This window comes from Trichosurus vulpecula, chromosome 1 (assembly GCF_011100635.1).
Source record: "Trichosurus vulpecula isolate mTriVul1 chromosome 1, mTriVul1.pri, whole genome shotgun sequence".
NCBI lineage: Eukaryota > Metazoa > Chordata > Mammalia > Diprotodontia > Phalangeridae > Trichosurus > Trichosurus vulpecula.
In genome coordinates, this window is record NC_050573.1 from 177,294,107 (window position 1) to 177,317,737 (window position 23,631).

Sequence of the window (23,631 nt, forward strand, 5' to 3'; positions counted from 1 at the left end):
TCCTCCCACCAGGTGGGCCTGGGGCCAGAAGCAGCAGCAACTGTAGCTACCCCACCTCTGCTGCCCCCGGGGCTGGAAGCCAAACCGCGAACTCCTTCCACTCCCACAGCTTTTCCCACTAACCTTCTCTGCAGTCTTTGGTGTTTGTGGGTCGAGGGGCCTGGTAACTGCCGCAGCTCACATATTCAGGGCGCTAGGAGCCCCCTCCACCCGACTCCAAGTTTGGTTGTTCCACGCCACTCAGGCTGGGCTCTGCTCCACTCTGTTCCCAGCTCCCAGCTCCCAGCTCCGTGTGGAATAGACCTCACCCAGAGACCATCGAAGCTGTCCTGGGCTGGAGCCCTGCTTCCCTCTGCTGTTCTGTGGGTTCTGCCGTTCTAGAATTGGTTCAGAGCCATTTTTTATAGGTTTTTGGAGGGACTCAGTACGGAGCTCACTCTAGTCCCTGCTTACCAGCCACCATCTTGGCTCCGCCATGTAAATGTAAATTTTAACAAACATTACCACTTTTAATTGAATGCTTCAATCTTGTAGAAGTCACTCAAATTAGACCTCATGATCTATAAGGTCTCTCCTACTTCTAAATCCTATGAACTAAGGTATGAAGGAGTTTTGGCCTCCATAACTTCAAGGAGTACCTACCCAGGTGAGATGATAGAAGCACTGACACTATATCAGAGAATTGCTCTGACCAAATAATCAACTTTCATGCCTAATGCTCACTGGTCTATGCACTTTACAAATGCCCAGATGGCTTTGGACACTTTGAATAACACTATCTACTGCAGAAAACCCAACTCCAATAGGCTGGCCACTTTATTCAAATGCCAAATGTATGTTTTCCTAAAAGACATTCAGAGAACTCACACAAGGCGAGCATTCACCTGGAGGTCGGAAGAAGTGATACAAAGACACTCTCAAGGTCTTTCTGATAAACTTTGGAATTGATTCTCAGACATGGGAGACACTGGGCATAGGATTGTCCAGCATGGCATGCCCACTTCAAAAAAAGTGCTGTGCTCAAAATAAATTGAGATGTACAAATTTAGAGCCATCTCCACTCCACATGTTCATATAAACTATTTGTGCCTGACCTTTGGTAGAACCTCCCAAGCTTGTTTTGGTCTGATCAGCCAGAGCAAAACACACTGTCCTTGACCCCAACATAGTGATGTCATTTTGGTCCTCTTCAAGAAGGACAACAACCAAACAACCAACACTATCAGATAGGTGCAGTGGCTGATTGGTTTCAAAGCTGCCATACTGAAGAAAATGAAAAACTCAACTCTTCCTCCATGGGAGTACCCTGGCATTGAACTTTCTTGCTTTTCTGCTTTTATTACCATTATTTCAACACCCACTCCAAAGAGTGCCCTCCTCACTTATGTCTATGAAGCCAAACTTACCCAGCTCAGATCCCAACTAATCTGACCTCTTCTCCTCTCAAATCTGTACAACTCCTTTGGCAATTAAACTATTGCTTCGTATTGCTGTTTATGTCTTCATAACATAACATAAACAGCAGCTCGTCTCCCCAAATCACCTATGCTAGGTGGCATAGTAGACAGAGTACTGGGTCTTGAGTCAGGAAGATTTCAGTTCAGATCCAGTCTCAGACACTCACTAGTTATGCGACCTAGGTAAGTCATTTAAATTATGTTTGGCTCAGTTTCCTCATCAGTAAAATGAAGATAATAATACAATTTGCCTCCCAGGAGTGTTGTGAGGATCAAATGAGATGATATTTGTAAAATGTTTAGCACAGCACCCGGCAGATGCTAGGTGCTTAAAAAATGCTTGTTTCCTTCCTTCATTCAAACAGACTATTCTCCCAAGCTCCTTGAGAGTAGGGGTAATCATATCTTACACATTTTTGTATCCCCTAAATGCCCAGCATATATATTGGAACCTCAGAACCATAAAATGTTAGAAACAGAAGGCACCTTGGAGAATATTTAGTCCAACTTCCCTAATTTACATATGACATAAATGAAACCTAGAAAGCTTAAGTGAGTTTTCCAAGATTGTACAGTAAGTTAATAGAACATTCCTATTCCTATTTCCTGAAAGTAAACCAAAGAGGATCGGTTCTATATGGTTCTGAACCTTATGGCTTAAAGATGACCAGGACTGTCCCCTTTCTGTTTATAAGTGTTAACCTTCAGAGGGCACGTGGCTATGGATGCGTCTTTGGTTATGCTTCCAGTTTTAAACAATGAGAGTAAGGGGGCATCGGGGTGTAGTAAAAAGAATATTGGCTCTGGAATCAAAGGACCTAGATTCAAATCTATGGTTCTCCACTTTGCTACCTATGTGACCTTGGCCATATCACTTAATACCCTTATGGCTCAGGTTCCTCAAATATAAAATCAAGGGGGTTGAATCAGATGACTTTTAAGATACCTTCCTGTTCCAAAGCTATGATCCTACAAGAGTCAATTTATTAAGGACAGCACATTGAACCAAGCTTTATATAGCCAGACCTGAAAATGCTGAAGTCATCAGGCAAACCAATAGGTATAGCAGTACTAGAATGTTGGACTTGGAATCAAGAAGATCTGAGTTCAGATGCTTACAAGCTTTATGACCCTGGGCAGATTATTTAACCTCTCTGGGTCTCAGTTTCCTCATCTGTTAAATGTGGGAGTTGGACTTAATGGCCTCTAAGGTCCCTTCTACTTCTAGATTTATGATCCTCTGAAGGTGTTCTTGAATTATCTTTATCTATGTTGGCTTTATCTATCTAGGCTCTTATAATCATAAAACAGGTTATCCTAATTTTTAATGAAGAAAGTAGATATTGTCCTTGATTAATGTACTGACAATAAAGACTTCTGAAGCAATAAAGGCAAAAGCTAAGATAAAACTTGCAGGGAAATTTTCATTTAATAAGTAGATTTATGCAAGATAACTTTATGCTAACAAGGAATCTCAAAAATGACAAACAAAGCAGCCAGAAGAAGCTCAGGGAAGTCAACTTTTATCCATTGCCTTCATTCTTCTCTCTTAATGAAGGATTTTAGTATAGTATGAACTCCTAGGAAGAACCAAGCAGCCAAATCTGGACTGCCCAGTTCTCTGTAATGGCAAGCAAAGTGGGACTTTTCACTGTTTTTTCTTTTGGAGTGCTTCTCAGCACTAAGGCAATCAAGTGCCTTTGATTGAGCCTTGCCTTTGATTGAATCAAGAGTCTTTGATGACCTGCTTAAGTCACAAGAAAGCCTAAGTCATGTGGGTTTGAGTTACATGGTTGTGATGCCCTCTGACCCTGAAGAAGTATATATATATACTCTGAGGTTAGTATTTCGCCTTGGAGGCTCACACATTGGATGAGTGTTTGCCATTATTTGGCCAGATGAGACTCTGAGTAGGTGTTAAGGAGCCCCGCCCCTTTGAGAACCTAGATGTTGGTGCTTCTCTCTTTGGTCACGATGTTTGTATTGCAATGGATAGAGAGAAGCCCTATATACTGATTTGTGTTAGTTGCTCTGTTTATATAATTTCTGCTTGTAATTTCTGTTTGTGTTTTCTCTGAAGTTCGGGGTGCTGACTTTTTCCTCTGAACTAATGTTTGAGTATGTTTAAGTAAAGTGAGATTGTAAACCCCTTAAAGTTGCTTTCCTTAGAAAAGTAGATCAAAGAACCTGTGCTAGCAGCCCTCCTGCGTGCTGGTGTTACTGACCTTATACCTCCATAGCAGCTGCAAGCAGCACTTTTACATTCTCCTATGAGAAAAGAGATGTAAGATAACTACGGGAGTCTAAAGGATGACAGGTCACCCTCCCTATGTTAAGAGAAACAGCCAGAGGAAAGCTAACCTATAAAGAGCTTTTAACACTCAAAGCTATTAGAATAGGCCGATCAAGTGTGTGTGCATGTGAGTGAGTGGTGAGAAAGAGTGGGAATGGAGATGTGGAAATGGGTACAATAATAACAGCCAATATTTGTGTAGCATTCTATAACTTATGGAGTTAACATATATATACATACATATATACATACATACACACACATATGCATATATACATGTGTTATGTGCATGTGTGATTTTATTTGATTATCACAATAACCTTAAGTGAAGGTAGGTACTGTAGTGCAGATATTAAAACCCTACTTTAGGAAAAAAAAAAGAAACTGAGTCTCTAAGAGACTCAGAGCTAGTAAGAAGTAAAGCCAGACTTAGATTTTCTGATTTTTTGATCCCATTTTAATTTTCCACTCCACCCACTTTCCCATTAAAGGTAAAAGCAAACCCCTCATAACAACTATGCAAAGTCAAACAAAAGAAATTCCCACATGGTTCATGCCCAGAAATGTATGTCTTATTTTGTATCTTGTATCCGATCATGTCTCTGTCAGGAGGTAGGTGACATCGTCTGTCTTCTGGAATCATGGAGGATTAGTCTGTCAAAGCTGTTTGTAATTTATAGTATTGTTGGGATCACAGAAATTGTTCTAGTTCTGTATACTTTATTCTGCATCAGTTCATGCAAATCTTCCCAAGTTTCTCTGGATAAAATGCAAACTCTTTCCCCTGGCTTTAAGTTCCTCCACAGCTGGGCTCCAAACTACCTTCTTAGCCTCATTCCTAACCCCTCCCTCTTCCATAGTCTGTGCTATCTCATTTTGTCTTTGTAGACTAGGATCTAGCATAATACCTTGCCCATAATGGTCGCTAATAAATGGTCACATAGTAGCAGCTAGTGCCAGGCCTGAAGTCAGGAAGACTCCTCTTCATGAATTCAAATCTGGCCTCAGACACTTTCTAGCTGTGTATAACCCTGAGCGAATCATTTAATCAATTTTCTCATCTTTAAAATCAGCTGAAGCAGAAAATGGCCAACCACTCCAGTGTGGCAGAAAATGTCAAACCACTTGCCAATAATTAATTAGTGTGAAAGTCATAGATCACAGGAGATCCAGGCTATTCATTCTCCTCAGCAAGTACATCACTGTGTAACTGATTTGGCTGTGGCCATTATTTTTCAGCAAGAATGAAAAGACTGTTCATACTGTTACAAATAAACACAGATTAAAATATTTGGCCTTGGTTCAAGCCAAGTCAACAAGCAATTATTAAGGGCTTACTGTGTGCTGGCATTGTGCTAAGTGCTGGGAATACAAATTAAAGCAGAAAGACAGCCCCTGACTTCAAGAATCTTCTATTCTATTCTAATATTCCAATGGCGGAAGGGAGCTGAAAAGGAAGGGTGGTGAATGTACTGGACTGGGGGCATGGTAGAGAAAGTCCTAAAGAAATGAGTCAGCAATGCATCCTGGGGAGGACGAAGACTTTTGATAAGGGGAGTGACATGGTCAGATCTATAACTAAAGAAGACAATTTTGCTTTTGTTTTTTAATTTGACTTTTATTATCGTGAACTTGCCAAAGAAAATTTCTTCATACAAAGATGATTAGAAAAAAAGACTGGATACTGTGAATCTTTATGTATAATATGGCTCTTTTAAAGTATATCTTAGATTTAACTTGGTGCTTCCAATACTGCCCTACTTGTTTGTGTCCTCTTCTGTACTTCTTTCTGTTCTCTGTATAATATTTTAGTTGATTTCTCTTTTTTCTTCTTTTTTTCTGGTATCACTATTACTACTTCTCATACACATGAACGTTCCCATAACTGTGCTCCCTCCTTCTTACACACAAATAAAAATAAAAGCCTTCCTTTAGAACAAAAACCTACAATCAACCACTGCATTTCATTCTGTACCTATGGCTTATTACCTTTCTGCCAAGCACTGGGAAGCATAATCCATCATCCATCTTCTGGAATCTTGACTGGACATTGCATTGATCAGTGTTCTTAAGTTTGTCATAGTTGTTTCCCTTTATGGTGTTGTGGTCATTATATACATTGTTATCCTGAAACTTCACTAGTCAGTTCATATAAGCCCCCCGCAGTTTCTCTAAATCATCCCTTTAGTCATTTCTAATGGTGCAGTGCTTAATCGTTGAAGAGGCATTGCCTAAGTCAAACTGAGACCTGGTAAAGACCTTAACTTTAAAAGGCCAAGGTCTCCCACTGCATCCTGGGCTGTCTCCAGTCATCTTGATCTATATGTTGCTGCTGGACCCAGATGACTGCAGAGGAGAAAGTGAGGCTGGTGACTCTGCACAGCCCTCCCTCACTTAAATCCAATTCACTTGCAAGTCATGACATCACCTTTCTGATGCCATGGTCCTCTTCAAGAGCAAAGGACTGGCAGCAATATTTCAATAAACATTTATTAAGCACTTACTATTTGCTGCAAACTGTGGACACAAAGAAGAAAAAGACAGTTTCTGCCCTCAAAGAGCTTACAGTCTAGTGGTAAAAGACCACACAGAAAAGAAAGCTGAAAAGGAGGTGAAGGGAGAATAATACTTGGAAGAAGGCAAGGTAGAGAAGCCAAAGAAGTCCAAAATGAGTGCATCCCAGGTGGGAAATGAAATATGTGGTACAATGGCGTTCCATTAAATTAATATTAGCGTAAGATTTTTCAGCCATTGCCCAACTGACAGCCACTGATTTTTTCCAATTCTTTGTTAACACACACATACACACAAACACATACATACATACAAATGGGTCCTTTCTTTTAATTCTTTGGAGTATCTATGAAGTGGTATGCACAATTTAGTTCTTTGGAGTATCCATGAAATGGTATACACAGTTTGAAGACTTTTAGGATATGGTTTTAAATCGCTTTCCACAATGTTTGGATCAATTCACAACTTTATCAAGAGTCAGTCAATAAACATTTCTTAAACACCTATTATGTGCCAGGCACTATGCTAAGCACTGGAGATACAAAGAAAGGCAAAAGTAAAATCCTTTAGTTTGCCTGTTTTCCCAAAGATCCTCCAACACTTATCTTTATCTTTTGCCCATATGAGAAGTGTGAAATAGAATTTCAGGGTTGCTTTAATTTTTGTTTCTTATATTGGTTTGGGAATTTTTCAAATTGTTAATAAGCTGCCTTTCTTCTGAGAAGTCTATGTTCATATCCTCTGACCATTTATCTATTGGGGAATAGCTCTTGTTCTTATATGTTTGTATCAATTCCCTAGATGCACTTATTATCAGACCTTTACCAGAGACATTTGCTGGATTTCTCCCTCAGTTCACTGATTCCCTTTGAATTCTAAAAGCATTAATTTTGTTTGTATAAAAAAGTTTAATAAATCAAAATAGTCCATTTTTTTTCTTCTATGACTCTATCCTTTGTTTGGTCAAGTAATTGTCTCCATCTATTGTGGTAAAAAGTATCTCCTTTCCTGTTCAAATTCATTATGACATGGTATTTTGTATCTAAAGTCACATATGGAGCTTATTTGGCATAAGAATTGCTTTAAACCTAATTTCTGCCAAACTGTCTTCCAGTTTTCCTACTGTTTCTTGTTCCTTGCTCAATAAGGACACCTTGTTGGAGTCCTTAGACATTGAATACTGTGCCACTAGGTGTGATTGCTTTAGAGTCTTGTGTACCTAATCTGTTTGATTTTCTATTCTTTAATGAGTATCAAATAATTTTGATTATTATTACTTGGAACCATAGTTTGAGATCTGGTACTACTAGACTTCCTTCTTTTCCACCTTTTTAAAAATTATTGTCTACTTTGAAATTATTTATCATTTGTTTCTCCAAAGGAAGTTTGTTGGGGTTTTCCTAATTCTAAAAAAAACTTTTTGGAAACTCAAAATTAATCTGGATAATATTATCTATCATTTTTGTTCTATTGGCATAGCCCAATCACAAGCAATGAACATCTCTAATTATTTGTGTGTGTTTATTTCTGCAATGAATATTTTGTAGTTGTGTTCATATAATTCTTTCACAGGTAGAAAGATTATTTTGGTAGCTGTGTGGTAAATAGTTTGGAGATGAGACACACTGGAAGTTGGGGAGGATATATTGATAATCTGGATGAGAAGTGATGACCTGAACTGTCATAAGCTGAAATATGCTAACAAGAATAGATTTGTTACTGTTCTTTAGTAGATTAGTTGTTTCCAATTCTTCATGACCTCGTAGAAAGTTTTCTTGGCAAAGGTACTGGGGTGATTTGCCATTTCCTTCTGTGGATTAAAGGGAACAGAGGCTAAGTGACTTGACCAGCGTCACACAGTTAGTGACTATTTGAGGCCAAATTTGAACTCAGGTCTTCCTGACTCCAGGCCCACAGCTCTAGCCACTGAACCAGAATAGGCAGGCATAATCAAAAGAGATATTGTGGAGGTAGAGTCACCAGGATTTGTCATCAGATCTTACATTTTTGGCGTGAGTACAAACAGAAAAAAATATTGAAATATAAGCATTTGGCAGGAAAGGAGAGTACTACTTTGCCTATTAAAGCTCTACTCAAGGAAGGATGAAAAACAAAGTGAAAAATAATGGAAGAAAGGATTTTTCTTGGTTTCTTTCACATTTAGTTCTAACACTGGTACATTTTGAATGTAAATTCCAAATTGTCCATGTGGTTCTGCTTTATAAGAATAAAAAATTCAATTACCATGGTTTCATTTAGGGCAATGTTTTGTTAGGATTTAATCTGGCCAAGGGTGAGAAAGAGAGGTTTAATGCAAAAAGTGAAATGGAGATCTGGCCATTGTCCTGCAATAATAACAGTAATAGTTTTCAATTACATAGTGCTTAGAGATGTGCATAGGAACAGTGTTAGGAGGTTGTTATCATCTCCATTTTACAGATGGAGAAAACTGAACCTGAGAAGTTAAGGGATCTAAGATCTCTCAGCTAGGAAATGTCTCTATGGGGATTTGAGCTGAGATCTTCCTGACCCTGAGTCCATGGCTTTGTTTGCTACACACCACCTCTCTACAATGAACTTGCTAGACTGATAGTTTGGAAAATTCAGGCTTTCAAAAAAAAATCATTTTCCTAGCTTTGCTATTCACTCCTCGGGAAAGTCACTTCCCAATTTGGGGCCTCAGTTCCCTCATATATAAAAGGAGGTGGGTGGGAGATGATCTCCGAGGGCTTTTTTAGCTCTAAAATCTAAGATCCAGCAAGATACTTTGATTTGAATTATAAAGGTAATGTCAACAAGTATCTTCTCCACTTTAAACCAAGTAGATATCTTTAATAAATTTGTTTCCATCAAGGTTTGAATTTCTTAAGGATGCAAGATATCACCTATACATATTTAAATGGAAGCCACTGACATTGATATCACCTCTACGACTAGGATTACATACTCATTTTCTTCTATTCCATGTGAATTGACATATATTTTGTTTCCTTTCTTAATCTTACAAAACACAGAGACAATAAATTATCAGTGCATGCAAAATGTAGAGAGTGACAGGGTTAGAAAGGTAGAGAGAAGAGCATTAGGAATATTTCCTACTTGGAAAGGTTTCCAATTAGGGCCAGATAATACTACACAGCCAGAATGTCAAAAATGAGTTGGGTGAAGATATTGCCTGCATTATTTCGTGCAATAAAGAAGGAAACAGCATAAACGAGAAATTCAGGAGTTGAAAGTAATGTGAGTTTTGTTTCAAGAAGGATTTTTTTTAAACCAAACCTGAGATTTCATTGATAGAGGATACTCAGTGAAGAACATCCCTCCACCATTGCGAGTTGCCACCTGCTCTGAAATGCATATATCCTCTTAGAGAGTTAACTGGTACGCTGTGAGAGTAAATGTCTTCCTCTAGGGTACACAACCAGTTTGTGTCAGAGGCATGATTTTGAAGGTGGGGAAGGGAATAACCATTTATATAATAGTACCCAGGCTCTAGACTAAGTACTTCACAAATATTATATCATTTGATCCTCACAACAATCCTTCAAGGTAGGTATTGTTATTATCCCCACTTTACAGATGAGGAAACTGAGGCTAACGGAGGTTGTGGGCTTTGGCTAGGGCCACACAGCTAGTAAGCGTTTGAGGCTGGATTTGAACTCCTATCTTCTTGACTCTAGGCCCAGCACTGTATTCACTATGTCACCTAACTGCCATAGTTTGGGCTCATATTTTCCTCAAAGGCTACCTCTCTTGTCTTAGAGGAAATTGCCTCTTTAGAAGCACAAAAAGTTGGTGGTGAGAACCTTTGGAAAAAAAAAAACAACTATTATTTAAGCAAATAAGGTACTCAGCCTAGATGGAGAAGTTATTATGCACCAGTTGTGTGGCAACTTCTGTTCCAAGCATTATTCCAGTACCCATTTAAAATCAAGGGGAGTTTTTCCATGAAAATTACCAGGAGCATCAATTATTTAGCCAACATAAACAAGTTATTGCACAGGTCTATTCTATAGACCCTTAATCTGTGTCGTTCTTATTCCAGTCCAGGAAAGGGAAAGAAAATATTTAAATGAATTTTTCCTTGTTTCGTGTCAATGATGGTTCTGTTTTCCTTTAAAAATCCTTCAGAGGAAGTTTATAGCAGCCGCAAATGAAAACTGGCTCAGTCTGTAGTGTGAGCTGCTTGTCTGTGCAATTGTCAGCTTGCCTGTGCGACGACATGAGAGAAGATAAGTTATATGTTACGGCAGCGCTGTGAGAGGCTGTGGGGGGCGGGGGAAGAAAAGCTACAGCCTGTTCAATGATTAGCAGGAAATGGGCTTGCCTGCCAGAACTCGGCATTAAGATTTTGGCTCTCACTATGCTAATTCCCTAAAGGGTAGCCTCTCCCACTCTCCCTTCCCCCAAAAAGGGCAGTATCAAAAGAAAAATACTGGAGAAGCGGAATCTGGAAAGGAAAAGCGGGTCCTGGGAGTTCAGAGTTGCTCCGACCTACGGGAAAACAGCCTGCAGATGCAAACTGGGAGTTAGGGAAAAATAGACTGGGCTTAAGCAACCTGCTACTGGGATTTAGACAAAGAAGGTTTGAGAGAGGCAGAGGAAAGAGGAGGGAACGGCGCCTAATGTCAGCTCCGGGGGGGAAACAGCCGCCAGGCTCTGTGAATGAGATGGAAAGTGATCACTCCGCGTCCTCCCGGGCAGAAGAGGCAGCTGTTCCGACCAAAATACCAACTCAGGTGGAAAAGTAAGTTTGGAGCAAGCACCTCATGATTTTGACTGTCTTTGAAACATGCCTTCGTTGATGCAGTATCTTTTTGTAGTTCCTATTTCTACTGTAGTTATTTTTATCCTGTTCTACATGTTTAATTTATATAGCGACCAAAGCCTTCAGAGGCTAAATATAACAAATACTTTGGTTCTAGCCAAAGTCTGCAATTCATTTATCAAAGGGAAAACATCTTTCCTATGGGAAAACCCGCTAACAGTATCTGAGAAATCTTGCAAAGAATACTTGCTTCAAAGTCACTACATAAAAACCTCTATTTCCAAAGAAGAGGCTGAGTTTCCTTTGGCATATGCAATGGTCATACATAAGGATTTTGAGACCTTTGAGAGACTCTTCAGGGCTGTTTACATGCCCCAAAATGTTTACTGTGTTCACGTGGATGAGAAGGCAACAGCTGAGTTTAAAGATGCTGTGGGGAGATTGGTGGGCTGCTTCCCCAATGCTTTCCTTGCCTCCAAGTTGGAGCCAGTTGTCTATGGTGGAATATCCAGGCTCCAGGCTGACCTGAACTGCATGAAAGACCTTGTAGCCTCTAAGGTTCAGTGGAAGTATCTTATCAACACTTGTGGGCAAGATTTTCCCCTTAAAACTAACAAGGAAATAATCCAGCATTTGAAAGGATTTAAAGGGAAAAATATCACCCCAGGGGTGCTGCCTCCTGCACATGCTATTGAAAGGACAAAATACATCCATAGAGAGCATCTGAGTCCAGAGGCATCTTATGTAATAAACACCCAAGTGTTAAAAACCCCACCCCCCCACAATCTGACTATTTACTTTGGTTCTGCCTATGTTGCCCTTACAAGGGAGTTTATCAATTTTGTTCTCCAAGATCAGCGGGCCATTGATTTACTGCAATGGTCTAAGGACACCTACAGTCCCGATGAGCATTTCTGGGTGACACTCAATAGGATTCCAGGTATGTGTATCTATTTCATTCCTGCTAACAAGATAGAGTATGCTAAAAAAAAAAATCTTTTGAAGAACTGATTTTTTTCCCTCCTGTAAGAAATAGAACATAAATTTCATTCCATTCAGATTCCTAACTAATACTTTATGAGCATAATTTGAAATGATGGGCTTTGTGCTAGAAGACTGTAAAACTTTCAATATTCTACTTAATATGGGAAAGTGATGTTCAAAGAAATCATTCTGGACTGAATTGTACATATATCCTCAGCAGGGCTCCTTGAATCAAGGTAATGACACTTTTCATTTGAGATAGATAAGAGGCTTCTGGGAGTTTCCCACAAATCACTTTCCCCTTCTTCTAGCCAAAGAGATTTGTTTTTTGAAGGAAGGAGCTTCTTTAAGGCTCAGTAGATAAAATCAGGAAGGCTCCAACTGAACTAGACAACTTTGGTAACAGTAAGAGAAGACTGACCTTTATTCAGATCTTTAGGAGGCTATAATATTGGAAAGGTGGGAGGGGAGGAGGAAAAGAATAAATGTGTATATAGTGCCTAATATGTGCTAAGGCACTATGCTAGATGCTTTTACAGATATTATCTCATTTGATTCTCACAACAATGCTGGTAGGTAGGTGCTATTATCATCCCTATTTTACAGTTGAGGAAACAGAGGTAAAGTGACTTGGTGAAGGTCACACAGCTTATAAGTGTCTGAGGATGGATTTGAACTCAAGTCTTCTTGACTCCAGGCCCATCACTTTATCCATGGCACCACCTGGAAGAGTTCATGATTGTATTTAGGGTGTGATATGGGGCCTTAAATGTTCTGTTTGACTGCTCTCCCCAGAAAATAAAATGTTGGATTCCAAAATCTCCGAGTTAGTTCACAGGGTGCTCTGTACTTGTTTGGCTTCTTAATGTGTCCTTTCGATGATTTTTTTTGAACACAGTAATGTGCCAGTTCTCAAACATATTCAGCTTCTCTTATAACAACAGCAAATGTTAAGCAAAACCATCCCATCCAATGGCCGTGGTTGACAGTTGTATGTTCCAAACTATTGTCTATCTCTCATCTATGGAAAGAAAAATATGATTTGGCTTCAGTCACCTGGAACCACCTTAGTTATCACGTCCAATCTGAAATCCAGTAGTCTTTTTGATTGTGTGTAGTTGTCTTGTCTACAACATGTAGTTCAGGACTTGTTTTATAAACTGTTGCTCCTGATCCCACTCCCTCCCTTCCCACTCATCTGTCATCACCCTTTCCTTGTTTGTTATCTCCACTTTAACCTGTATGTGTTTTATTTGCACATAGTTGTTTGCTTATGGTCTCCACCATTAGATTTTGAGCTGCTAGAAAACAGGAACTGTTACTTGTTTTTTGGTTTGTTTTTGGTTGGGTTTTTTACGCCAATACAGCACAGTGCCTAGCATATAGTAGGTACTAAATAAATGCTTGTTGACTTGACTTTTCATCTTTTTTGCTTATGTTAAATATTTGCAAGTACTTTTGCCATAAAGGATAGAGTTCATCCAACTAATAGAATTTCAGTTCAATTCAAAAAGATAAACATTCATTACACATCTGAATTATGCAAGATGCTATAGAAAAACCAAATAAAAAATAACCACCAGCAGCACCCCTAGTTTTACATATGTCCCTCCTCAAATTCCATATCAAGTTACATACAAATTGATCTTCAACCACAAGCGCCCCTGCTCTCTCTTACACTTGGCCAGTAGGTAGATGACAGCATCATTCTGTAGGATTCAAGCCAGCTCAGGCACAGTTCCAAGTCTGCCCTTCATTAACAGAATATCTTTAATCATATCAGTTCTTCTGTTTTAAATGTCAGGCTTCACAGAGAATAAGTGTTCCTGCAAAGCCACTCACTCACTGTATACTAAATATTTATCCTGTAAGCCTGTTATTACCACAGTGTTCTCCCTTTCTTTCCTCCCTCAGAGGCCAAAAAACCCAGTGAATGTCAGACAGTTCATTGGCATTCCACCTCTCCCAAAACAACCATCACATGAATTTGACACTGCCCCCCACACCTCTACTACAATGGGAGAAAAGTTTGGTGCTCATTTTTTAAAATGGTGTAAGAAGGTAAACCCCAAGAAATTGAAATTTATTTAAAAAACCAAACAAATGGATATGGTTGCTACAGAACAAAACTCTTGATTGCACACATCTTGTTCTCTCGTTGTATCTGTGTACAGTTTAAGCTGCTTTTATTACTTTGTGTCCTTAAGGACTAGACTGTCTTCTCCATCGTCAGGAAGCATGAATTCCCTGAGTGAGCAGGAAAATGGTCTTTTCTCTCTTTATCCATGGCCAACCCGGCTTATGCTTGGATGAAATCAACAAGCATTTATTAAATGCCTACTATGTGCCAAGGATTGTGCTAAATGATAGAAAGAATCGCGCCTCTGCAAGAGTTTCTTATCCTTTGGCTTGTTACAGTTCTAGAAAGATGCAGGGACTTGTTAGAAGGGGGGAGGAGCCAGTGGTAGGTGCCATGGCAACACACCCACGCACAACAAGAGAAGCTTAAGCAGAGCAACCAAGTGCCATCTTACTTGGCATGTTTATGAAAATGGGAGAAAACAGGACAGCATGCTTGATGTTCTTCTTCACCAAACCCCTAAAGAATTTCATAGGGAGCTATGTGAGGCTGCTTTCTGGTTCGTGGGTCAGAGATTCAGACTTTAAAAGGAAGATGGAATCTCAGAGTGAGAAGGTATTACAGGGTCGTCTAACGTAACCTAACCCTGAAACAGAATCCCTTTGATAAGCTTCCTACCGGGTATTCATCTGATCTCTGCTTGAACACCTCTCCTGAGGCAGACAGAACCCACCACTTCCCAAACAACCCATTACATTTTGGGCAGCCTTAACTGGTTTTCCTTTCATTAAGCCTGAAATCTCCCTTTGTACAACTTCCGTCTGTTGATTGTAGATCTGGGTTCTGGGTTCCGTGAAAAATGAACCTAAGCTCTCTTCCAAATGGTAGCCTTTGATGACAACTAAGTCTTTGTCTTCTACATGTCCCTCCCCCCCGCAATTTTTTGTTTTACAAGCCAAATGGACTCATTTCCTTAAAATGATCATAATATAATAATAGGTAACATGTACAGTGCTTTTAAGCTTCCAAAGCACTTTATATACATTATCTCCTTAGAACCACCCTGTAAAGTAGGTGTTATTTTTATTTTCATTTTAACATTTGAGGAAACTGAGGCTGAGAGGAGTTAAGTGTTTTACACAGGGTCAAACAAGAAGGAAGGAAGCATTTATTAAGCACTTGCTATGTTACAGATACTGCTCAGTTCTTTACAAATATTATCTAATTTTATCCTATCAACTCCCGTAACAAATGACCGGAGAGTCACAGAGGTTTTACAACTACTCAACTCCAAAAATACCAAAGAACTCCCACAGATTAAAAACAAAAAGCTCTCTTTATCCCATTGTGGGAGAGAAATTAGACCCATATGTCAGGGCCTCCTCTAGTAGGAGACCCGAGGCAGTGGGGCTAAACCTTGATTTATTTTTTGTGGCTAGATAAAGAATCAAACAGCCTAGTGTAGCATCAGTGGTGAGGCAATGACAGTAACAAGTGAGGCAAGGTTGTCTAGTGACAAAAAGTACATTCATAGCAGGGCTTCACATCTGGGTCTGCTGGTACCCAAACTCAGGAACCATCAGTTCTGTGATTTAGTTGCAGCAGTGTTCATCCAGAGGGTGAGTGCAAAGGATTGTTGTTATGCCAACCTCAGAGCACAGCTTGCTTGCTGGGCCTTAGGTCTGGAAAACAGGGTGTCTCCTAATAGTAAAAAAGAGAGGAGTAAAAAGGGAAGACTGGTCTTGGATCCTGATGATCCTTACAACAGCTCTGGAAAGTAGCTACTGTTATTCCCATTTTAGAATTAAGGAAATTGAAGCAGACAGATGTTAGGTGACTTTCCCAGGGTCACACAGTTAATAAGTATCAGAGGTCATATTTGAACTCAAATCTTCCTAATTCTGAGTGCAGTGCTCTATCTACCACACCATTTAACTGCCTGGGTGCCTAGGTCATATAGCATAGTTTTCAGTCCCCTTGCCATTGTGTTCAATGTTCTTTGGACATATTTAAGCTCATAAATGATAAATGGTTGAAGGAAATAAACAGGCAGTTCTCAAGGAAATAAACTTATGCTACCTATAGCCACATGCATTTCCTTTTTAAAATAAGGTACCCTGAACTGAGAATAATATTTCATGTCTGTTCCTCACTTCATCTACAATTCTGACTACTGAAATCCTTCCTTTTCCCTCAAGGTCTAATTCAAGAATCACTTTCTCTAGGGAGCCTTCCTTGATCCCTCCAGCTAAAAGTACTCTCTCTATCCTTAAATTTCCTAATAGACATTTTTCTAGCTCTCTCCCTTTGTCCCTATCACATTTGTTTGCAGGCATACTGTATCCCCACTAATAGACTGTAACCCCCTTGAAGGGAGGGAATGTGTCATTTCAGCTTTGTATCCTAAGTACCTAGCATAGTAGGCATTTTAGGTTTATTGAATTGCAATGAAGATCCAATTAAGCATTTCCAACATGAAAGTAAATGAAGCTTAGAATCCATGCTACCTGGTTTTTTTTTTAGCTTTGTTCTTAATAGATTAAGTTCATCATTTTAGCCTTGTTAAGATTCCCAGATGTCATTTGACAAGCATGTCATCTATGCTTTTATCCAAGCCATGGTTAAAAATCTTGACAGCTTAGGACCAAGGACAGATCCCCAGTATAGACAACCTACTAGAGACTTTCCACTGAATTTACATAGCTACACTATTTACTCCCCTTTGGATCCACTCATTTCTCTCACTGTACTTTTATCTACCCTAAATCTCTCCATCTTTTCCCCTAGGATATCATGAAAGTTTTTGAAATGCCTTTCTGACATCCAGATATTGCATGTCTATGGCATTCCTTTTAATCCACTCACTCTATTAAAACGGAAAGTGATGATAGTTTGACATGACCTACTTTTGATGAATTCATATTTGGCTCTTCATAATCACAGTTTTCCTTTCTAACTCTTCACAAAGTATTCCTTGAATAATATGTTCTAGAATTTTGTGAGAAATGCCCTAAATAGTGGGACAGGGGCCGTGGATAGAGTGCTGAACCTCGAGTCAGGAAGACTCATCTTCATGAGTTCAAATCTGGCCTTGGATACTTAGGTGCTGTGTAGTCAACTCTGGGCAAGTCACTTAACCCTTCTTTGCCTCAGTTTCCTCATCTTTAAAATAAGCTGGAGAAGGAAATGGCAAACCACTTGGCCAAAAAAACACCAAATGGGGTCATAAAGATATGACTGAAAATGACTGAATAACAAGAAGTAGGGTTGAGTTGAAATTTTAGGTAACGTAAGTTCAGGAATACAATATTGCCTTTAGGAGAAGAATATTTGCATACAGCCCAGCTGCCTCCTCAAAGAACAAAGGGTATTTTGATAATGCAATGTATAATAATGAAGAATGACAGTAATTTAATAGAAACACATAGTTAGGAGGATTCACCTTTACCTTTTTGAAAATTAGTACTATATCTGCTCACTTCTAGTTGAAGAGGTTTTTGTAAATGATGATTGTAGGGAACCATATGTTTCTAGGGGTGAGCGCTGCGGCCCCAAAATACCTACACGCCGGGTCCTGCCGAAAGAATTCGACTCAAGCCTTCTTAGCCAGGGGAAAAGAGAAAGTTTATTAGGGATTCACCATAATGGGCTGTCTTAAGAAATCCCCCTTCCCCACTTGTGACACCTGTTTCCACAAGCGGGCCAGATTCAACCTACTGAATTAGATTGAATCTGAGCCCCTTCATGGAGGCAAGATGGAGATTATATACACAAAGATTGTAGGAGGGATTGAGGGTGGTCTGGGGTGACCAGAGGAGGGGTTTAGGGGAGGGTCTTGAGGGGAAGTCTAAGGAGGACCAGGTGAGGTCAGAGTCCAGGAACCAAGAGAATAGAATTAAGGGCAGGAAGTTCCTGAAGGAATATCAAAGGTTGGGAAGTAACTGAAGGCATGCATATCTAAAGTAACAATAGAGGGAGAGATCTGGGCCCAATGACAATGTGAGGCTTGTGGCCCTAGGGGAAGGCCAGATCCAGCCGGAAGACTCAGGGACAGCTCAAGGGGGCTCCCAGAGACTGTGCCCTCATCATAGTCATATGGCATCTCTTCTGTTCTCCATAATTTTTCAGATGTCAACAACAGCCGCTCAATAATTGCCACTACCAGTACTTAGTTCCCTTTCAGAGCAGCACTTTGGCCTAAATTTTGTATTCCCATCATACTTTTGTGATTGCTTAATTATTCTTAGTTTCCTTCTTTTGCCATAGAAATTACCTTGATCGCTGAAATGACTACTTCTTCTTTCAAGCTTACCAATGTTTTGGCTACCTAACTTTATTTATTATGCCTTTTGAGATCTGATTTTGAAATTAGCTTTATAGCACCTTGAAGTGGAAATGGAGTAGCAAAATTCCATGTTGAGAATGTAGATCTTTTTCCTAATGAGATTGGTTTGAATAGCTTAAGTTTATGAGGAGCCCAGTGGTTTTCATTTTAAGTGGAATGTGTGAATTTGGTTGCATTTCTACTAGACCTTTCCAATATCAAAAAGTCACTGGCTGGCCCATCTAGGTAGAAGTCCAGAAAAAAAATAAAAACAAAACCAGAAAGTACATTGTGATGAGAAATAAGGCCACTGGATTAGATGACTTATTCAGTTCCTTATGACTCTAAAGTTCTATGATTCTTTGTTTCTGAAACTGGGTTTTCATGGATGCATTTGTATTAAATTACTGTCATTCTTCACTCACACATCACACTATCAAAATATCCCTTGTACTTTGAGGATGTAGCTGAGCCCTAAAGGCAAAATTGTATTCCTGAACTTGCCAAAAATTTGCCCTTTCTTCTTCCACTCAACCCTACTACTTAGCCCTAATTCCTGGGGCTGTGGGCATTTTCAATTGAGCATTCAGCATAAATCCACATCCTTAATCTGACCCTGGGGTGAAGTACGTGTTCAATGAGGAAATCTACCAGGTACATACATCTTAGGAGAATGCAGCCTAAAGAAATAGGACATTCTAATGTCCCCTTCAATTAGAATCCCAGATGGGGTTACAGTACTTTAGAGAAGGCAATTTTTAAAGCTTGAATTTAGCACTAGGAAGGGCCTTCAACTTCAACTTTAAAAAAAAAAAGCTTTTCCTGCCAGCTATGTGGAAGTTCATTGTTTTTATAATCCCTCTTGGAGAATTTTGTTTCTCAATGGATTATATAGTTTCAAAAGTGGTAGTTTCTGACTCCTGAATTGGGCCTCAGATAGCTTCCGTATTACATAAGCCTCTGTTCTCAACTGAAACTAAGAGCTATGGAAACAGGACTCCTATTAATACCAAAAGGACCCTTTTGTTCCCCCCAGCCTCTCAGGTTGTGAATCAGCGGGCCACCAGAGCACAAGATTTATACTGCCTTCCTCTTCTCAAATGAACTTCTGTACTTGCGCATCTGTTTGCACAGTATACCCATTCTACCCAGTAGAAAATAAGATCCTTGAAGACTCTGGAGTCCTTAATGCTTAGCACAATGCCTGGCACATAGGGGATGCCTGTATGCTAGTAATATTTTACCTCCCAACACTTAAATGAATCTCTAATCTCATGGCTGTGACTCCCTCCAATGGCATGAGCACTACCCACTCTGTAATAATCCAGTCTATGTCCTCCCCTAAATCCTCTTGTAGGGGATCTGTCTTTAGTTCTCTTCCCATTATGTGGGTACCATAGCCGCATGAGTTTTGTCCATCTGAATTTCATCTGTGTGACTTTGCCTGTCCACTCCCTTTTCCGTTCACACATCTCTCTGGTGATATCTTTTATACCACTTCTTGCATACAATTTGTAATTGGGAATATCCTGTGACTTACCTAGAATGACTATATAGCTCCCATTTTTTAAAAAAGATTTGGGCATTTGGTGACTCCCAATCCTATCATATTACTTGTATTGCTACTTAAGGTGTGACTTCTTCTTCTTTTTTTTTTTTTACTGTTTTTCTCTTTTAGAATGCTAAAATAATCAAGTGCCTTTGATTAAGTCTTACTAGGTGCAAAGCCCCAGGCCCACACTCTTTTGCTGATTAGGTGTGAAGACTTCAGGCCCTAAGAAGGGTATATAGACTCAGAGGTTAGCATTTTGTTTGGGGCTCTCACTCACTGGAAGAGTGTTGATATAGAGACTCTGGGTAGCCCTGGAGCTCCCCAGGCTTTGAAAAAACCCAGATGTTGGTGCTTCTCTTTTTGGTAACTATGTATGTGATGTCTTGATCAGACAAATCCTGTCTGTTGAATTGTGTTATTTGCTCTGTTTACATTGTCTCTGTTTGTAATTTCTGTTTATATTTGCCCTGAAGTTCAGGGTGCTGGCTTTTCCTCCTGAACTAAGTGAATGATACATGTATGTTTGATTGAATTGAGATTGTTAACCCCTTAAAGTTGCTTTTCTTAGAAAAGCCAACAAAGAACCTGTGCTGGCAGCTCTTGTTGCTGGTCTTGTTGGGTCTTACACCTCAGCAGCAGCTATAAGCCACATTGTTGTTACATTACTGGAAGAATGTTGGTGTTAAAAAGATGTAGGGGTTTTTGTATGTTTCTGGGAGAAGTTTGAGCTCTCCAGGCTGCACTCCTGACTTTTCCAACTATCACTACTATTCTTTTCCCTCAACCTCAACACCATCAGCACTATATTTTCATCTCTTACTCTCCAACCCTTTTCAGTTTCCTTTTATGTGTTGGCTTTGCCCATTAGAATGTAAGCTCCTTGAGGTCTGGGACTGTCTTTCTGTTTGTATTTCTATTCTCAGCACTTAACAGAGGATCTAGCATACAGTAAGTACTTAATAAGTACTTGTTGACTTGACTGGAAAGCACTTAAGTTTCCTAATTGCAGTTAACTGCACTCTATTCCACTATCTTTCTCCAATTTAATTCTAGGCCCAGATAGAATTAAATTCACTTGCAGTGTCTCTTCTTGATATAATAGCTCTTGGACCATCCATCTAGCTGTATGTCATTATTTGGACAATAAGCGATCTCTATCTACTTTGTTTTTCCAGTGTGGATTATCTTTTGAATGACTGTGAATATCATTTAGAAGGCCTTGAAATGTTCCAGAATTTGTTACATTTATTGATGCAAAATTCAGTTCTAGTAACAACAATAATAATATCTTACATTTATATGATACTTTACAACTCCCAAAGCACTGACTTTGCAAACAACCCTAGGAAGGGTTAGTAGCAATATTCAGGAACATTTTCTCAAATGGCATATTCCCAATTCCCCATACTCCTTCCAAAAAAAATTCTTCCTCAGTCTCGCTTATTGGTAGGAAAGTTCACCAGCTATTATACACACTTGCAGGATTCATATCACTGGGCTGATCCTAACTTGATGAAATTTAATAGTGATAAATGCAAAATCCCATCCTTTGGTTTTAAAAAGTTGTCTATGTAAGTACAGCTAAAAAGCAGGTCACACAAAAAAAGGCCTCAGAATTTTAGTGTAATGCTAGCTTAATGTGGCAGCTTGATTGATGTGGTTCATTGATATTCACTAATAATCCCTGAGGCTTCATCGATATTTAAACAGCATTGATTAAGTACCAGTTATATGCCAGGCACTATCTAAGCATTGGGGATACAAATATAAAAATGAAAAAGCCCTTGCCCTCAAGAAGCTTACATTCTATTACAATATTCACACAGAGAAGCAAATAATATATATGTATATAAAGTAAATGATATATATATATATATACATATACATACACACTATTTTGTTGTGTAGTTGTTTTTCAGTAGTGTCTGACTCTTCATGACCCCATTTGGGGTTTTCTTGGCAAAGGTACTGGAGTAGTTTACCATTTCTCTCTCCAACTCATTTTATAGATGAGGCAACCGAGGCAAACAGGGTTAAGTGACTTGTCTAGAGTCACACAGCTAGTGTCCAAAGCCAGATTTGAACTCAGGAAGAGGAGTCTTCCTGACTCCAAGCCTGGCACTCTATCCATTGTGTCACCTAGTTGCCAAAAAAAAAATCCTCTATCTATATTATCTATATGTCTATATATACATATAAAAAAACTTCTAGAGATGAAAGCTGGGAGGATCAAGATAGGTCTTATGTAGGAGGTAGAATTTGAGCAGAGTATTGAAGCAAATTAGGGTTTCTGAGGTGGAGTATACACACACACATATATACACATACATTTATATATGTATATATACATACATATACACCTATACACATGTGTGTACATACATGTACATATACATACATATACACATGTACATATATATGTGTATATGTGGGTATATGTGTATGTATATCTATATGTATACATAATATATATTATGTATGTTATAAAATAAGCCTGGGGTGGGGGTGGGAAGCAAGGGAGAGACAGCTTGAGCAAAAGAAAGTAGACATGAAATGGAATGCCTTATACTGGGAACAACCAATAGGACAATTTTCCTGGAAAGTAAAGTGCATGAATGAATGTAATGTTCAATAAGCCTGGAGAGGTAGGATGGGGCCATGCTGGAGAGTTTATATATTTTATTCTTGAGGCAATAGAGAGCCATTGGAGCTTTTTGAACAGAGAAGTAACATTATCAGACATATATGTTTGGCATATACAAACATGCCAGCTGTGTGGACGGTGGATTGGAGAGGAAAGAAACTGGGTGTAGGAAGACTGTTTCAGTACTTAGGTGAAAATATAGAGTTCCGGGTAAGAAAGCCAATAATCCCACTGGACCAGGAGCTGATCAGATCATATATGGACAATCATGTCTGGTTTGAGGTACCTTTAGACATTACACTGAGATTCTAGAATGGCAGATACAGAGGAAGATCACCAGGAGGAGGAGAGGATTTGAAAATATGCTAAAGGAAAATTGAATCATCAAATATTTGCATTGATCAAAAGAACTGGGGATATTTATCCTGGAAAAGAGATAAATAGGATCATAGATTTAGAGCCAGATGGAACATTAGAATAACTTCTAACCCCCTCATTTTACATGCAAGGTAATAACAAACTCTACATAGGGAAATAATCTTTGTGGAGATTTAGGCTCTGGGTGAAATATATTTATATACACACATATGCATATATGTGTATATATGTGTATATAGATATATTCACATGGCCATTTAAAAATGAATTCTCTAGGTCCTATGGATTAGGTAAAGGGTCAAATAAAGAAAAAATTCTAGTCACAGGTTGGGAGGTAGAACCATCTAAATCTATCCATAATCCTCATAGTTCTGAACTATATTCCATTTTATTTTACCTGGATTGTTTTAAATCTGGCTGGGGTGGTGTGTATATGTGTATGTATGTATACATATGTGTATATATATATATATATATATGTGTGTGTGTGTATATGCATATATGTATGTAGGTGGTGAGGTAGTGGACTGAGGAGAGTCTTTCACTGCAAAATCCTCACCCATGGGTAAACTACCAGGAGGTGAGAGGAGAGATACAAATTATATAGCCACACTAGAAAAGGAGCCCTCCCTTGTGC

The 23,631-nt window shown here is 39.2% G+C and overlaps 2 protein-coding genes across 2 annotated transcripts in view; both read left to right on the forward strand.

The window, feature by feature from the left end:
• The window catches only part of LOC118835400 (N-acetyllactosaminide beta-1,6-N-acetylglucosaminyl-transferase-like), a 31,924-nt gene extending 20,909 nt beyond the window's left edge, over positions 1-11,015 (forward strand). The window contains exon 3 of the mRNA XM_036742595.1: positions 10,679-11,015. Within this exon, the coding sequence (XP_036598490.1) occupies positions 10,679-11,015 (337 nt within the window). The remainder of the gene's footprint in view (positions 1-10,678) is intronic.
• Positions 10,530-23,631, forward strand: part of LOC118858206 (N-acetyllactosaminide beta-1,6-N-acetylglucosaminyl-transferase-like) — a 74,367-nt gene continuing 61,265 nt past the window's right edge. Inside the window, exon 1 of the mRNA XM_036768704.1 lies at positions 10,530-11,972. Coding sequence (XP_036624599.1) covers positions 11,057-11,972 — 916 coding nt within the window. The 5' untranslated portion in view covers positions 10,530-11,056. The remainder of the gene's footprint in view (positions 11,973-23,631) is intronic.